This window comes from Trachurus japonicus, chromosome 11 (assembly GCF_045865225.1).
Source record: "Trachurus japonicus isolate A0001 chromosome 11, Traja_1.0".
Taxonomy (NCBI): domain Eukaryota; kingdom Metazoa; phylum Chordata; class Actinopteri; order Carangiformes; family Carangidae; genus Trachurus; species Trachurus japonicus.
Genome location: NC_140917.1, coordinates 11,630,919 through 11,647,686, shown reverse-complemented (window position 1 = coordinate 11,647,686; position 16,768 = coordinate 11,630,919). Strand labels below are relative to the sequence as shown.

The 16,768-nt window shown below is 43.8% G+C and overlaps 2 protein-coding genes across 3 annotated transcripts; both read right to left on the bottom strand.

The window, feature by feature from the left end:
* Positions 1-2,524: 2,524 nt before the first annotated feature.
* On the bottom strand, positions 2,525-11,362 carry rfx5 (regulatory factor X, 5). Of its 2 annotated transcripts, none has more exons than XM_085790963.1 (11): positions 11,252-11,362; positions 9,069-9,223; positions 8,448-8,481; positions 8,274-8,356; positions 7,415-7,537; positions 7,193-7,309; positions 6,977-7,055; positions 6,080-6,278; positions 5,265-5,347; positions 5,043-5,171; positions 2,525-4,234 (listed from the first exon to the last, which is right to left on the bottom strand). In XM_085790963.1, exons 2-11 carry the CDS (start codon positions 9,188-9,190, stop codon positions 3,056-3,058), a joined length of 2,148 nt encoding a protein of 715 aa, XP_085647089.1. In that variant the 5' UTR covers positions 9,191-9,223; positions 11,252-11,362; the 3' UTR covers positions 2,525-3,055. The 2 variants fall into 2 exon arrangements, with proteins under 2 accessions (XP_085647089.1, XP_085647090.1); XM_085790964.1 differs by having other exon boundaries at positions 2,990-4,234; positions 5,043-5,168.
* Positions 11,363-12,026: 664 nt separating this feature from the next.
* psmb4 (proteasome 20S subunit beta 4) lies at positions 12,027-16,517 on the bottom strand. The gene is made up of 8 exons (XM_085790962.1): positions 16,393-16,517; positions 15,289-15,415; positions 15,109-15,188; positions 14,232-14,378; positions 14,059-14,140; positions 13,246-13,362; positions 12,919-13,007; positions 12,027-12,189 (listed from the first exon to the last, which is right to left on the bottom strand). The coding sequence occupies exons 1-8, from the start codon at positions 16,509-16,511 to the stop codon at positions 12,177-12,179; spliced, it is 774 nt and encodes a 257-aa protein (XP_085647088.1). The 5' UTR covers positions 16,512-16,517; the 3' UTR covers positions 12,027-12,176.
* Between the last annotated feature and the right edge of the window lie 251 nt (positions 16,518-16,768).

Genomic DNA, 16,768 nt, shown 5'->3' with positions numbered 1-16,768 from the left:
ATAACAATAAATTCATAACGTACAAGGACTTTCTTGTTTCAACTTTTTAACAGTGCAACTTTTCATTTGTTTCAGTTCTGTCTGAAAAGGGCTGAGGCTTGGCGGTTAAAGGGAGACCGAGATATTTTAGTCGAGGCATTTTTCCACCTGGTGGAAAAAATTTTACATACTGGCACTTCACTTTAGTGATAGAAAACAACATATTAGCATTATAAGTGCTCCTGTTAATTATAAATTATTGGTAGTGTTGTAGTAGCAAACATCTGAGCTAGGCTACACTCACTTCATGGCAAAGTTTAGGTGCTGAAACTCACTTTACCATCAACAACTATGCAAGTATGCAACAAGTTTGGTTCTAACAGTCAAAAGTTTTCGGTGTCCCTTTAACTGACCTGAAGCTCTCGTTGTCACAGGACGGAGAGGAAAACGAGGACACACACATTCAAAACACACACACACGCGGCTGTATTCACACCTCGACAAAAAGTTGATTTTTTTTTTGTACAAATTTGATGACAGAATGGAAAACTGCAAGGGCGCACAGTACTAACACCTAGCCCTGCAGTTTGTAGCACCAACAATGAAGAAGATGCCCTCACTCAGAGTGAGAGTCAGTTTGGCAGAGGTGAAAGAAACAGCAATGTGACATGTATCAGCAAACTCTTCCTCCAGAAAACCAGTGAAGGAGACAGTTTGGGAAGCCCGTTGTCTCACTGATAAACCAGAGTGCTGGTTTGGTCATTTTAAACATGATGAAACAATTTCAAACTCATTACTGATGAACACAGGTTGTCGTTTTCCTGCTTCTTCTTAAATTCTACTCAAAATAATGGTGCAGTTTGCTCAAAGCAGAAGTCAATTGACAGAAATTATTTAAATAATAGACCGTTGTACTAGTCATTTTCTTACATTTTACAGGTAGAATTAACCTTCATTTCACGGCCTGTCTGAGTGGTCATGTCACATTGCTGATCTAGACAGTGATCAAGGAGTTAGTGCAAAGGGCGTATGGCAACGTACGACAACGGCTAAAGCAGGCTAATCATGTCGGCTGTTTGCTACAGAAGCTCATCGTGAACACGTGGCAGCTAACTTTGTGCTTTGCTCTCTGTGCCTGAGCTGAGGCCTTTGTCAACAAGAAAGGACACATTTTGAACTTTCACTTCTGTTTACGTTTACAGAGGCTACGATGAAACGAGCATGTTACACCAAATTGTTTATCTCCGCGAGCTCAGCTAAAGAAGAGGTGGCGAACGGGGGGTGGGGTTGTGGCAAATTAAGTGCTAACGTCAGTCTTACGTATTTCAGTCTCAGGGCAAAAGAGCGATGAGACTTCAAACAAAAAGATACCATCGAGCCTCAATGTGGTCGCGAGGGCTGGGTATCACATCTCAGAACCTCTTCAGTATTCCTTCAGAGATTGTTGTTAGATTTACTGTCTTGCTACTTAGATTTACAGTAAAACAATCTATAAAAAATGTTATCTATCTCACACAATAAATAAATAAATTACAGTGCAGGTCCACCAGTGGACTTTAGAGGAGCTGAGAAGTGGATTTTGTTACGAACAAGGCTTTACAATAAACTAACCAGCTGGTTCAAGGTTTAAAACTATTTGTGGCACTGTCATAAAATCAGCTTGTTACATTTAAAAAAAAATTAAATTAATTATTTTAAATATGAAACATCAGAACATAGTCAAAAATCAATAAAGGTCAAATATTTTTCTTGCACCTGGATCTATTAACTATTAAGAGCTGATATTTGAAAAAGACTTAATCTATGTTTATAACCAATAACAGGTAATTTGAAATAAAACCCAGCCCTGACGATCATGGGCATAAAATGGAAATCTTCATCGTCTCAATAACAAACGTGGCCACGGCCGCCACAGACCCGTCACCCGACATGAGGTGTTTGTGTGTCTTTTTAATTTATTAAAATAAATCTTTGTCATTTAAGTTCAATGAAACTGATCTGAGACCAAATTCGCAGTTGTTTCTAATAAATGACCTGAACTAATAAAGTATTTAAAAATATCTCTAATTTTACATGTAATGGCTCATTTTACACCATACTTCTGGGTGATGAGTAATTATGAGACACGCACACATGCACACGCACGCGCACACAAACACACACAGATAGCTACTAAACCAACACCGATAACAATATACAACTAATCCAAGCAGTTTAAAATAGAGGAGCTGAGCTTCAATTCACATTCAGTCAAAGATTCAAACTGTGTTAACTTCAGTTTTTTCTTCAGCGACGGCTGCACATTCTCAAATCTGTTTCCTCCCTCATCCCAATGACCTTGACTGAAGATGAACCGAGGTCGAGCTCTTTTAAAGAGGTCATTTCTTTCATTTTAAGCACATAGAGCCTTTACAAGGCTCTGACCCGTAGTACCTACTGTATCTATCGACTTCAGGCTGAACTCTTCTTTCACACCTCCTTCCCCTCTTCCTCTTTTCTTTCACCTTTCCTCCACATCTCTTTTCATCTTTTCTTTTATATGTCATGTTTTTTGTTTTTTCTTTAATTTTACAAATCGACTGATCTGAAGCGGTGGAAGCGACGCAGCAGACGACAAAACCTCAGCACAGAGAATGGGAAGTTTAGAGAGCGAGGAAGCGAGGAAGAAAGAAAGCCAGGTTAAAGAGGAAGGTCTGATTTCAGGCTCATCCGCCCGAGGAGTGGTTGTCCTCTTTCAGCCACAGTTGACAGACAGACAGACAGACAGAGACGGACAGACAGACAGACATGCAATTTAAAGAATCACAGGTTTCTAACAGCGTCCAGTCTGTTGTTTACAAGTGCAATGGGGGTCGGTGGAAGGAAGGATATCAGGTTTCATTTAGGCTTCATTTATCCTCCTCGACTGGCTCTCTGTGGTCGCCAATCTGGGATTTCCACCAGTAAGGAAGGAGGGGAGGTAAAAGGTAAAGGGGGGGGGGGGCGGGGTTGTGTTGCAGGTGAGGTAAAAGCTTAGTGAGCGGGGGGAGGGAGGCTGATAAAAAAGACAGAGGAGGGAGAAAAAGAGAGATGGGAGCTAATGTCCCTCTCTCTTTGAGGAGGTGCTGCTGCTCTCTCCCCCCTCCTCCTCCTCACCCTTCCCCACGGGGGCGGAGGAGGAGGTGGCGGGAGCAGCAGCAGAAGAAGAAGTGGGGGTGATGGGAGGCAGCAGCGGATTGACAGGAAACTCCATCGGCGTCAGCGTTATCTCCACCTCCCCTCGCTCCTCGTGCACCACGGGCGGCGGCGGAGGAGGAGGAGGAGGAGGAGGAGGAGGGTGGAGGTTCACCGCGGGCGGAGCGACGACGGCGCTGCTGCTGTTGTTGTTGTTATTGCTCGGTCTCGGAGCTTTCTGGATCACCTCCACCATCGGGGTCCGACCCGACGACGGCGCCAGCTCCCAACTGCTGGGGTTCCCCGGGCTTTGGAGCAGCAGCAGCGGCCGACCGTGGCGTTCCACATCTACCGTGCCGCCGCCGCCACCCGTCTGGCACTGCACCACCACACCGCGGTGCTCCGCCACCGCCGGCAGCTGGCTCAGAACCAGCCCGGACTGGTCCTGGATCACCAGCTCCAGTACCGGCTGCGCGGAGGAGGACGAGGAAGAGGCTTTCTGGATGACGCCACCGGTCAGCGGGGTGATGATGGAGGGGTGTGCGGGCGGCGCGGGGGGAGGGGGCTGAGGGGGGAGAGCAGCAGCAGCAGCAGGAGGAGGAGGAGTCGGCAGGGCGTCCTCGGGCCGCGGTTTCCTCGGTCTTCCACGTTTCCGTTTTACAGGAGTACTGCCAGCAGAGCCGCCGGACGCGCCCGCTGCCCCGCCCGACGCCACCGCCTCCAGCGGGCGCTTGCTGGCGTTCCCTCGTACCTTCTGGACCACGGAGGTGGGGGCCGCCGGGGCGTGATGCTGCTGAGGAGGAGCGGCCGGCGGAGGCGGCGCCACTTTGTCCCTCTCGTAGGACAGGCAGCTCTGAGGCAGGAACATCAGCGGGACCGGCGCGCCCTGCTGCTGGGGCAGTGTCGCCATGGCGATGACCTTTACCCCACCACCGCTAGCTGCGGCGGCGGCGGCCGGGCCCCCGGGTCCGGATGCCACCCCAACACCTGAGGCATCTTTGGGCGCCAGCGAGGGCGGAGAGGAGCGGACCGACAGCTGGGTCTTGTCGGGGATGGAGCTGCGAGGGAGGATCCTGGGCAGCTGCTTCATGAAGGCCTCCACCTGCTCGCCAGATGTTTACATCAGTTATCCACAATATCAACAGTGATTTAAATTACTACAAGGAAGTTAACAGCATTGGTAGACACAGGTGCAGGCAGCAGAGGTGTATCGGAACGAACTTCGCTATTCAAACAGAATTCGATTATTTTAAAAATTAGAACATTCGAAGGTGGAAACGTGCACCTTCCACAACGACGCAAATTAACGTTGTGCGTTATGACGTTCAGGGGAGTGAACATGTTAATAAAACAAACAATTTTGTTGTTGTGCGCGACATAGAGTTTTTTTAATTGCCTGTTTATTCGGCTGGGGCAGAGCCTACGTTTTCCCACACTATACACCATGTGCTTACCGATCACTCTTTTCTTTGGCTTTAGTAGGTTGTTGATTTTATGTGCACAGATATTTTATCTAGGGTGGACAGTCTATTTGTTATATTTTATTGTGTCTTTTATCTTTAGTATTTTGTCTTTTTATTGTGTTTTATGATTTTTATTTTACTATACAGCACTTTTGAAACCTTTGTGCTTATTTAAAATTGTGCTTTATAAATAAAATGGATTGGATCAGATCAACTGTGATTCGTCGCACAAGTATTTATAATATTCCAATTTCCCTTCTTACAGTTTTATATTGAGTTGGTAAAACTTAAGCGTGTGCAAAAGTTACGTAACAGATTTGGTAGGAATGCCCTTCAGTGGACGTGGGATGTAATAATGAGCTAAAAAAAAACAACATAAAAAATATAAATATTTAACATAAGAAGCATTCGAAATTTGAATCTGATTTGGGGGGAAGTTTGACCTACAGCAGGACGCAGAGAGGAAGAGGAGGAGGAGGGAGGAGGAGCGTCCAGGGTGGAGGGTTTGGCTGCTGCTGATTTGTCGCCGGACGGCGGCTTCAGTGAAGATGAGGAGGACGAATCACCAAGTTCCTTCTGCAGACAGACAGACAGACAGGAAGCAACGAGCAGCGTCAGACTGAGTCTGAACGTGACAGTCAATGACTGAATAGAAACACGAATGAGCACCTTCTGGTCTGCAGCTCCATCACCCTCCGCTTTAGAGATGACCGGCGTCTTCTTGATGACCTTGTGGGGTTTGGCTGGACCTCCTGCAGACAGACAAACAGTCATCCCTGAGTGGACAGCAGTCGTTACATCTACTTAGTTGAGGACACGTGACTATTGACCTCAACTGTATTTGCCGTATTTGGCAAATTCGCCTATTGCCATAATCCTGATAGTCTTAGCAGTAGGTTTGTTACCTTTAATTGTCGGTGCAAGCTGTTTTTAGAACGGCGGAGCAGAGATAGGAACTGCTGATACACAATCCAACAACTCCAAAACGCTCTGGTGGACAAGTTGTGACCTGCATATTCACCACGCTATGAGATAATAATGGAACATTACGAGACAGAGTTGTTTTCGAGGCAAATGCAGAGACAGAACTGCTTTCCAGACACAGCTGCTGGGCGGAGTGATTTCAAAAGCGAAAGTAGTTGAGAGTATTTGCTTCATGTGTCGTAATGTTACATAATTACACGTGATTATTTCATAGCGTGGTGAATGTGTGAGAGCATTTTGGAGTTGTTGGATTGTGTATTTGATGAGTTTGATGAGGGAAACGTAGAAATACCGTGAAGCTTGTGTACTCCCCTGCCGTCCTAAAAACAGCTTGCACTGACAACTAAAGATAATGAACCTACTCCCAAGACATTAGGGATTATGGCAATAGGTGAATTTGCCAAAATGTTGAAATATCCCTAAAGATGAAAGAATTAATTAATTAATTCCATTCATTTCCATATCAACGTTTGACTGTGTGTTGATTGTGCGTGACCGACCTGCTAGTGCTGCGGAGGTGACGAGCTCGGCCTGGCTGCAGCGAGGGTTGACAATATGCTCCTGGATCAGGTAACGAGCGATCTCCACCACCGTGTCGAACGAACGCTTCAGGATCTTCTGTGCCCAATCACAGATCAGCTCACACGCCGCCTCTGTCACTTCCTGCTTGTACGTCTGGACCAGCTCAGTCAGCTCCGCCTGAGGATGAAGAGGAGGAGGAGGAAGAAACATCAGCCATTCACTTTTAAAACAACAAAAGGAATCAATGTAAATAAAAAGAACATGTTATAATGGAAAAAGTTTCAAGGGATACTTCACCCTAAATCGATAATTCACCAATTTTCTCCCAGTGGCTGCGCGAGATTTGCTGCGAGATGTTCTTCCGTGTTTACATCATACATCCGATGGTTTACAACGACGAACGAACATCTCGAAGCAAATCATGCGCATGCGCAAAAACATCAACAGCCACTGGGAGCTACTACTAGAACAAGGCTGAAAACAGAGATCAAATTATTTTTTTTGGAACAACTTTTTCATGTCATGGCTTCAGGACAGACGAGCAGTATGGAGGTATCTAGATGTTTCATAGTGTGTGTTTTGGACGATTCAAAACTGAACTCTATCCGCCGCCATTATTTGAAAATCCGTTGCCAGCCGGACCCCCCCTGGAACTCGTAATGCGTTTTGATGACTCTGAAAGTTCTCCAAACCCTTCCTTGGCATGACGGTGAGTAGAAAATTGGTGATATATTGATTTTGGGTGAAGTTTAATTTGTTTATTTTAAGTATTTTAAGTATCCCTTTAATAGCTAAGGTCCCTGAATGCCACAGCAGGCTCCTGAGAATACAAGAAGCATCCACTCAGGCAGACACTATGGGGTGTGTGTGTGTACCGGGTCATTCTTCAGGTCCAGGTTGGGCAGCAGAGGCATGTTGAGAACAGTTTTCCTCCTGATGCCGCTGTAACAGTACGTATCAGCCAGGAAGGTTAGGGAATTCAACCAGCAGCACCAGACTTCAGCATAGAAACCACATCAGTCAAATCTACACGAACTCAGCCACAGATTTAAATGTGTTAAATAAATAAGTACGTCAGGGTGAAAGGATATTTGGACTGTCCTCTGCCTCCGAGCCGTCGGGCTTTGATGTTGGGGAAAATGTCTCTGATGATCTTCCCAAAGTTGGCGGCGCTCAGAGGACGATGCTGCAGGTTCTCGCAGTATCTCCTGCAGGACGCAGAGTCGGGAGAGATCACATGACCCGATCACAGCCACAACAGCAACAGCAACAACTTAAGAAAATGAATATTGTGTGTCTGTGTGTTTTCTGACTTGTATGTCTCGTAGACATCCTGTTTGGGCAGGCAGGTGTCCGAGTGTTCCTCCAGGTGACTGCGGATCCAGTTACAGGTGTGAAGCTGGTCGGCGGTGTTGAACGAGGTGGAGTCACCACCACTTCACACACACACACACACACACACACACACACACACACATACACCAGAATTAATGATGAGACACACTTCTGTATTTCCTGTCAAATGACTGTTAATTAAAGGGATAGTTCAACATTTTGACAAACTGGCCCATTGCCATAATCCCTATAGTTTTAGGAGTAGGTACCTTTAATTGTCAGTGCAAGCTATTTTTAGAACGGCGGAGCAGAGCAGCGAGCTGAATCTCATCAAATACACAATCCAACAACTCCGAGACGCTCTGGTGGACAAGTTGTGACCTGCACATTCACCACGATATGAGATAATAACGGAACGTTACCAGACAGAGTTGTTTTCAAGGTAAATGCAGAGACTGCTTGCTGAAAAACTGCCCCCGACGGGAACGTGCATCAGCGGTTTTGCATGAATTTACCTCGAAATCAACTCTGTTTTGAAACGTTCCGTCTCATAGCGTGGTGAATGTGCAGGTCACAACTTGTCCACGACAGCGTTTTGGAGTTGTTGGGTTGTGTATTTGATGAGTTTGATGAGAGAAACCAAGAAATCCCGTTAGCCTCCGTAGCGTAGCTCTGAGCAGCTCGCCGCTCTGCTCTGCTGTTCTAAAAATAGCTTGCACCGACAATTAAAGGTAACAAACCTACTCCTAAAACTATAGGGATTATGGCAATGGGCCAATTTGCCAAAATGTTGAACTATCCCTTTAAAACTTTCCTTTGTCAACAAGCAGCACTGACCTCTTGTCTCCAGAGCTGGGTCCCGAGGGCAGCTGGAGGTACAGGTACAGCTTGTCATTGTCAGAGAAACGCTGAACGTCTTGCTGTTGAAGCAGAACAGAACAGATCAAACACGAGCTCTGGGGGGAGACGAACCAATCACGTATCTGATTCATTTTACTGTGACGTTCTTACCAGGATCTGATCCACTTTGGTCTGAACACTCTTACTGAAAAAGAAGAGGACACAGCAGTCAGAGACCTGCTCTTCTTAGATAACTTGATAGATAATTTATGAATAAGGGGTGGGAGTAAATAAGTTTTACTTCTTCCCACTCCTTTTCGGATATGAAAAAAAACAAAAACAAAAAAATCAAATTATCTTTATTTTCAATTTATTTTATTTTTTTGTTGTTCATATGTTGTCTTTGCAAAGTTTTTATTTGTTATGTCTGTCCATTTCTGTATTATGTTTTATTTATTTTAACATGTCCGAAATAAACTTAACCTAAACTAAACTAAACTTCTTTATAGAGCAACCCTGTTCAGGGTTCCCAAAATAAATTTTCAGGACTTTTCCAGGACGATGAACAAGAGTTTAAAGATCCCTGGTAGTAATTATGTACTATTTCAACAGAGAGTGAGGTGGAAAATCTACAGATTGAACCTTTATTTATCAGTTTTAGTTTCTAAACTGAATTCATGTTCAGCTCAGTTCAGGCTGTGTGTTAAAAAAATTAGCTCTTTCAACACGTTAATTCATTTTCAAAATCTTTCAAGACCTTAATCATATATATTTTTTAAAGAGGTGACTTACGAGATGTTGCTCTTGAGTTTCTGCAGCAGCATGCTGGGCTCCGTGTCGCCCTCCCCCGCCTCCAGTCCGGCCTCTCCCCGACGGGAGGCTTCAGCCCGTGGGTGCCGCTGGTCCTCCGACATCTGGACCAACTAACCAGTGCTGAGCACCACCATCTGAGGGGAAAGGGCACATGACTCGCTTATAGATTTGTGACAACACTGTTTTCCATAAATGAGAATTGGCTTCACTGAGATCTAGTTGAAGGCTCAGGAAACAGTCACTAAACTTTCAATTGATATTTCATTGAATATCAACGTGTATCAATATACATTTTTTTTCATCAATCAATTAGTTAAAATAAAAGAACAGAATAATGGCATATATTTATTCATAATTGTAGAACATGCTGTTAGTAGTACATGCATTTATTATAAGATTAATTACATTTTTGCCTACTCTTCCCAGCTTGATATCCATTATCTATTACTGAACAGACCCTTGGGGTCTTCTTAACCCGCTGGTTCCCAACCTTTTCTGGCTTGTGAAACCATTTTGACATCCCAAATTTCTGGTGACCCCGCGATCATGTGCAGTCACGTGATTGCAGCCGTCAATCAAGATGCGCCAGCTCAGATATTTTTATATGCTGCATTTTATTTGAACTTTACCTATATTCAATAAAGTGAAAGTATAGAATACAGTTGTTTAAGATTGTGTGTGGTGTTTCCAATCTGAATTTTTAAAAGAATAATAATTAGTTAAATAAAAACATTTTTTATCAGTAATTTTCTTTTATCAATTACTAGACATTTCAGGCGACCCCATTTGATTCTGTTACTGTTAATAAGTGCAATAAAACCTGAGTAAAACGCCACAACCTCATCTACACAACTGTCGACAACCTGCCTAGAGGTAAACATGTAAGAGTAAATAGACAAAGAGCAACACTCATCTACATACAACATGACAGAGTCAGTCTGGGATCCTAGAAAAGAGGCATGAGGGCTTTTACTTCTATGTCTGTGCCAAGGTGCTTATTGTTTTGCACTCTGTCTGACTCAATCAATGGATAGATATCTGATAATAAATTAATATGTCGATTCAACTCTGCTGAAATCAGTGCATTCAGAGTGGAGGAGTTGGAGCTGTCGCTGTCAAAGTAGGAGAGGAAAAAAATTACTCTATAAATTCAATATAAAACTCGAACAATCAGGGCATTGTTGGGGGGGATTCTGGATTCAATGCTTTTCAGCCTTAAAAAACAGCACACACCCTGAGTGACACTGTTGTCTGTTGACCACAGGCATGCAGACTGACTGACAGACTGACTGACTGACAGACAACCGCCCACTGCAGCACCTGCAGACGTACCGGACCTGCATTTTAACACCACACAGTAGCTTGTTCCGCTCAGATTTCAACCCGGTAACCAACTGCTAGAAAAGGCCGACTGGCTGCCGGAGTACCAGTGACACATGCCGGCTGTCACGGTGCCGTTAGACGTTACTACTACTACCACCACCACCACCACGGAGCGGGAGGCATGTTGTCGTTTCAGTGGAGCAAAAACACTGCCCCGGCCATGCTCACTCCACACGCCCGCTAACATGAGTTGGAGGTGGAACAAAAACATGTCAGCGGCCGATGTGTGGCCGCCGTGGTCCCGGTGTCATGCCTGACAAGCCGTGTTTACAGCGGGCGTAGCGCCGGTAGTCATGTGCCCTGACATTTACTATGAACACACACCGACCCAGCAGCAACATGTTACTGCCCAGCTAGCGGGGCTAACGGACCGCAGACACCCGCTTGCATTAGCTCCCTCAGACAGCGACACTCTTAACACCCCACTTAGTTTTATTTCACAGATTACACCAAACAAACGTTTCTGTAAACGAACATAACCGCGTCAAACGAAGGTCGACGGGAGTTAGTTTGGGGCAAACGCTGATGTTTGCCGCGCTCCGACATTGCTAGTAGCTACAAGCTGCTGCGAACCATAGGATGCTAACCGACTAGCCTAGCTACTTGCTATCGGATAGCATTAGCCACCAAGCACTGAAACACCTGTAAAATATATTTTAAGACGCTATTTTTAATTTCAGAACAATTCCCGGTGACAGTTAATTTATTCTGTTATTAATGTATGATATGTTCGGTGAGTCGCATTTGAGTAATTATTTTAAAAAAGAAAAAGAAAGTACCTGAGCCAAGATACAGCAAAAATCCCCTTTCAGATTTTTTTGTGATTGGCCGACTTTGTTATGTCTGCCTGACTACAAAGCCGACGTCCATTCCGATTGGTGCAGTGTCACAAATCTACCCGGATACCAAAAGCGTGTGAAATTCTATTCGTCGACTAGAATTATTTTTCTGACAGCGATTATTCTGATTGGATGCGTTTTCCTGGTCTGCCCAGTTACAAAACAGATGAATTTATCTCGTGAAATCTGCATAGCAACAACCGTCGGTTAAGACAATGAAAGCGAAAGCACTTCATATAAACATTCAATAATGTATTAGACGTGTCGTTATGATGTAAGATTACACAGTTCAGAGAAGGCAGACACGGCTAAACAAGGCTAGTTTTACATAATGCATACTAGACTCGAGGGCAATCTCATAGTTTTATTGTTGATTATTTATCTAAAATGTATCTGATAAAAAGCACATTGACTAACTGAAATGTTATTGATCGGTTGGTCTAGATCTTTTTAAAATTATTTCCTTAAAAAATAATAAAACATATTAGCTGGTTATATGTTTGTCCATTTCTGAATAAATATGAGGTATGATTCATGGATAATAACATGTTCATGTAAAAAACACCATCACTTTTTGAATAGCACTATCCAACTCTGAAATGTGAAAGACTGTGAGATGTAAACAATTTACTGGGCAGAAATGTTTAATTAAGGTCCAGTTTTTAACAGTGACCACCCCTGAATGTATAAGACCCAAGTAACACCACAAAAACAATTATTTTTTCATTGATGGCATTTATTTTTCATTATACAAAAACAGACACTGAACATCAGAAAAAACCTAAAGTGGAATAGATAAGATGTATGTAAGCGGTCGTTTGTGACGCAGCAGACAAACCGAAGCTTCATCAGTTGCAGCTTATCTTCATTCAAACCCACTGCAGAGTAAGAGGGAAACACAAGTTAACACAACGTGACACCAGAGGAATCACAATAACATTAAGACTACAGGATTCACTTCAGTCGACCAGGAATACAGAATTATACATGTTTAGGACTGAGCTCTTTTATTACAAAACATCCTGTCATGGTTAATATTATCAACAGAGAATATGATGACCTTTTCGCTGTAGTTCTTTTGATTCAATTTAGTGTAGCAATTCAGGCAATTTCCTGCACCAGTTCAGGGGGAGGGGTAGCTAAATATACTGTATATTTATATTTATTTGAACGATATGTTCATATTTATTTACAAGTTAAAGACGACAGCAGGCGAATTTCACTTGAGATTGACTGATAGAAAATTAAATAAACAAGAAGAGAACAATTTTTATCACCTGCCTTTTTTTGTGGTTATTTTTTATTTCATTTAAACTGATTGTCTGGAGCATGTAGGGATCACCGCACCATCAATTCTCTATAAGATCAGCAACAGGTGGGAGCAAATCCAGACTTCTACAAGTTACAGTGCATCATCAAGAGCCTGAGTCAATACAATATTGATGAGTTCATAGTGTGCGACGATGTGACTTGGACCCAAGTTAATGAAACTGGGTGCATGCAGGACTGTGGCACTGTCATTTTTTACTAAGGAAAACTCCATGTCTATAGATGCTGGAGCACTGTTTCTGTTTCCCAGAATCCAGAGCGGTGACCTTTGACCCTACCTGACCATATTAGCGATGTCCCAGTTGGTTTCAGAAGACAGGGGACCCACAATCTCCACGCCCTCCTCTGTTACTATGGCGATCTCGTGCTGAAATAGAAAAACAAACGTCCAATTGAAACAGTCAAAATAACTCACTGCAGTTCTGTCAAAAGATAACATCATCATCTTCTTGTTCAGCCTTTGTCAAAACAATTCAACTTTAGTTTTTTTTGTGTTCAATATTTAAATAACTGTAACAAACTGTAAACTAAGTAAAATATAAGTTATCTAGGAGTTATATCGTGCACAGCAGACCTGGGATCAGTGAAAGGACAGGTGAACTCACCCTGTTGTAGGAACGAGCGTCTCTGTAGTAAAGCACTTTGAGGCAGCGGTCCACCAGCTCCCGGGCCTCCTGCTTGGTGATCTCCACCTTGTTCTCCACCACCTCCCTCATCAGAGGCTACACACAGACACACACACACAGATCATGTACTTAATTTCAGTCCATTAATTAATTAAAGCAGATATCAGTGGCACGGCCGTTTCGGCTAATGCTGTGTTCAAGGCAGGCTTTTGAAACCGTAAGTTACAGCTTCAAGTCACAACTACGACTTGGTAGCGTTCCAGGTAACCCGTAGCTCGTGTTTTTACCGTCCTGTTGTCTGTGAAAGTTCCCTATAACGGCCACTCGTAACTTCCGACCCGTGAACTCGTACCAGATCGAACTGGTATGACTTCACAGGAAGGAAAAACACAAAGTACGAGTTTCCTTGAACGCACCATGAGTTAGCAGCCCCCGCCCTTGTCAGGCATCAATTGGTCCTCGTGCTACGTCACCACATTCACGCGCATCCCTTGGCTGCACACACAGCCCTTCATGCCGTTCTCTCCCCTCATTGGATAACACTTGTATCCCACAAGGAAAATTTTCTCCTCGGGTTACAGCAGAGCAGAGTGACGGAGAGACTCGTGTTTAGGCTGAAATACTTCATGTAAGTGATTGCTGACGGAAAATAGGACTATTTAGGACTTATATTAACAAAAACATTCCACTGATATCTGCTTTAAATAACTCATTTATACTGGAGCACAGTTGTCATAGTGGCAATGTCTCTGTGTAAATTTGACAACAAGGAAGAGGAGCTCTTCTCTTTACCTGAGCCAAGTATGCTCCAAAACCAGTGGCGACCGTGGGAGCCTCGTAAGCCACACCCAGTTTGTCCACATAACCGAGGAAACTAGAGAGAAGATCGGCAGGTTAATTAATATCGTTCTGCTAAAACCAACGGGCCACACAAGCGGACTAGAGGAAGCAGTCGGAGCTCTCACCTCTCTCCGTTGTAGAAACCTCCGATCACCACGGTGTTCCACAGAGGATTCATCTTGCTGCGGCGGTTGTACATCACTCTGGTCAGCCAGGAGTGGACCGCCTTCGGACTGTAGCTGTGACCGTCACCCAGCAGCTCCTCATCAATCCTGAACAGAGACACACAACAGTGGATGAATCTCTCAACAACTGTGTCCTGACACTTAAAGTTAGATGATAAGAGTCCATAGCAAAATATCCTAAATTTAAAGGGATAGTTCAACATTTTGGCAAATTGGCCCATTGCCAAAAACCCTATAGTCATAGCAGTAGGTTTGTTACTTAATTGTCGGTGCAAGCTATTTTTAGAACGGCGGAGCAGAGCCGCAAGCTGCTCAGAGCTACGCTACGGAGGCTCATGGGATTCCTTGGTTTCCCTCATCAAACTCATTGAATACACAATCCAACAACTCTCGTGGACAAGTTGTGACCTGCACATTCACCACGCTATGAGATAATAACAGAACGTTACGAGACAGAGCTGTTTGAGGTAAATTCATGCAAAACCACTGATGCGAGTTCCTGTCAAGGACAGTTTTTCGGCAAGCAGTCTCTGCATTTACCTCGAAAACAACTCAGTCTCGTAACGTTACGCTATTATCTCATAGCGTTTTGGAGTTGTTGGATTGTGTATTTGATGAGTTTGATGACGGAAACCAAGAAATCCCATGAGCCTCAGCAGCGTAGCTCTGAGCAGCTCGTGGCATCAGCTCGGACAATTAAAGGTAACAAACCTACTCCTAAAACTGTAGGGATTATGGCAATGGGCCAATTTGCCAAAATATTGAACTATCCCTTTAAGTGGATTCTCTGTAATAGGTATTTTTGACAGCAGCTTACACCATCTGTTCGATGACCTGTTTGAGGTATTGGTAGTCGGCGTAGTCTCCTGAAGCTCCCAGGATGGTGTTGTTGTTCACCTGAAACAGAAACAACTCTTCACCTTTGCTCAGACATTGTGACAGATCATGTTCATTCACATTTACGGCTCATGTTTTGAATGTCAGTGGCGATCATCACCTTCATGAGGCGAGAGATGTTCCTGAATCGAGCCAGAGAGCCGTAGGAACCCAACATGTCTGCCGCGATGATGACGCCGCCGGTGAACTTCACACCGAGCACCGACGTCCCGGTGACCATCGGGTTACTGTGGAGAAAGACAGAACATAAAAACGGTGAATAATAATGGTTCACACATACTGAGGTGATGTAACTCACACTTCTTTGTTTGCTTGATCAACAGCTCCAAACCTTAAAATCCCCAGTTTATTGTCACTGAAGCTGTGGCCAGGAAATGTTCACTTAACAAAAACAGGTGCATTTGCCTTTTTATTTTTTATCTCGTGGTTGTGTGATGTTTAGTTTTCTCAGTGAACACAGGAAAAAATACCAGGAACAGCAACTCAGTGTAAAAGTAATAAACCTGTCACTGTCTCCCCAAGCGTCATTTAATCAGTTTCCTACCTGAGATAACCTATGTGTTTTTGACTTATGATGATGATGATTTATATGTATTGTAAAGATTTAATGCCAGTTTTGTTGACTTGGCTAGTCTTATTCATGTCATGATTGTAAATGTGTGTTTACGTGGACTGATTTTAAATGTGGACCCACAGCGGTGCTTTAGCACAGCTAATGGGGATCCCCACAAATAAAATAACAAAGTGAATCACTTGCCATTATCAAGTAAGAAATAATTTCCATAATCAATTAAAAAAAAAAGAAAAAACATAAGTATTATTTCGACTTGTAGAGGGGTAAGGATAATTTATGTCGTTGTTTTAGGTCTGGAAACTAGAATAAATATGAGGAAAGCTAACGTTACTTCGGCTAACAATTAGTCAGCAAAGCGGAGACAAACAGAACAAACTGCGTTGTTTACAGCTTGAAATTAATCTTAACTGTTTCTATTTTTAATTGTTTAATGATTTAAAAGGCCTGAATTGTCAGTAATGAGCACCCAAAAATGCAAGGAAAAACAAAAACCGACAGTTAGCTTAGCTCAGTTAGCTGCCTCCATGATGATACAGCATCGGCGGCGGAGCTCAAACCGAAACCGACAGCGGAGCTCCTATTTAACGTAACGGGAAACAGCCTCCGGTTGTTTCGGACGGGATCACTCACAGTGTGTGTCTGACAGGTCCGCATGATGTGCCCGGTCCGCTGCTGCCGCCGGGGAATGAGTAAAATTGTCCGGGTTTGGGTCCGTCTTCCCAGAAATTTAGCTTCAAACCTGACGCCATGTTGAAAGTCTGGGGGATGTGACGACACAGCGTCTTCTTGGCGAGCAGTTGAGACGTCACGGGGGGCGGGGCTTTACCGCCACCTGCTGTTGGGAGGAACTAGCTACCACAGCATGGTAATACATAATATTAATATACGGTATGTAATACTTAATATAATACATCCATGGGTAATACATCCATGATGGTTATCCACTGTACTAGCATTTTGGGTACTTGAGACATCCTCAGACAGGAACGGTTTTGTAAGACAAATC

Coding starts and splice junctions, on each gene's coding strand:
- rfx5 (XM_085790963.1), bottom strand. CDS start 9,190: ATGTCGGAGGACCAGCGGCACCCACGGGCTGAAGCCTCCCGTCGGGGA. Junction 7,056..7,192: donor GGAGGCAGAGGACAGTCCAA/ATATCCTTTCAC, acceptor CCTGGCTGATAC/GTACTGTTACAGCGGCATCA. Junction 5,172..5,264: donor ATGGAGCTGCAGACCAGAAG/GTGCTCATTCGT, acceptor GTCTGTCTGCAG/AAGGAACTTGGTGATTCGTC.
- psmb4 (XM_085790962.1), bottom strand. CDS start 16,511: ATGGCGTCAGGTTTGAAGCTAAATTTCTGGGAAGACGGACCCAAACCC. Junction 15,189..15,288: donor ACATCTCTCGCCTCATGAAG/GTGATGATCGCC, acceptor TTTCTGTTTCAG/GTGAACAACAACACCATCCT. Junction 14,141..14,231: donor GGTTTCTACAACGGAGAGAG/GTGAGAGCTCCG, acceptor TCTTCTCTCTAG/TTTCCTCGGTTATGTGGACA.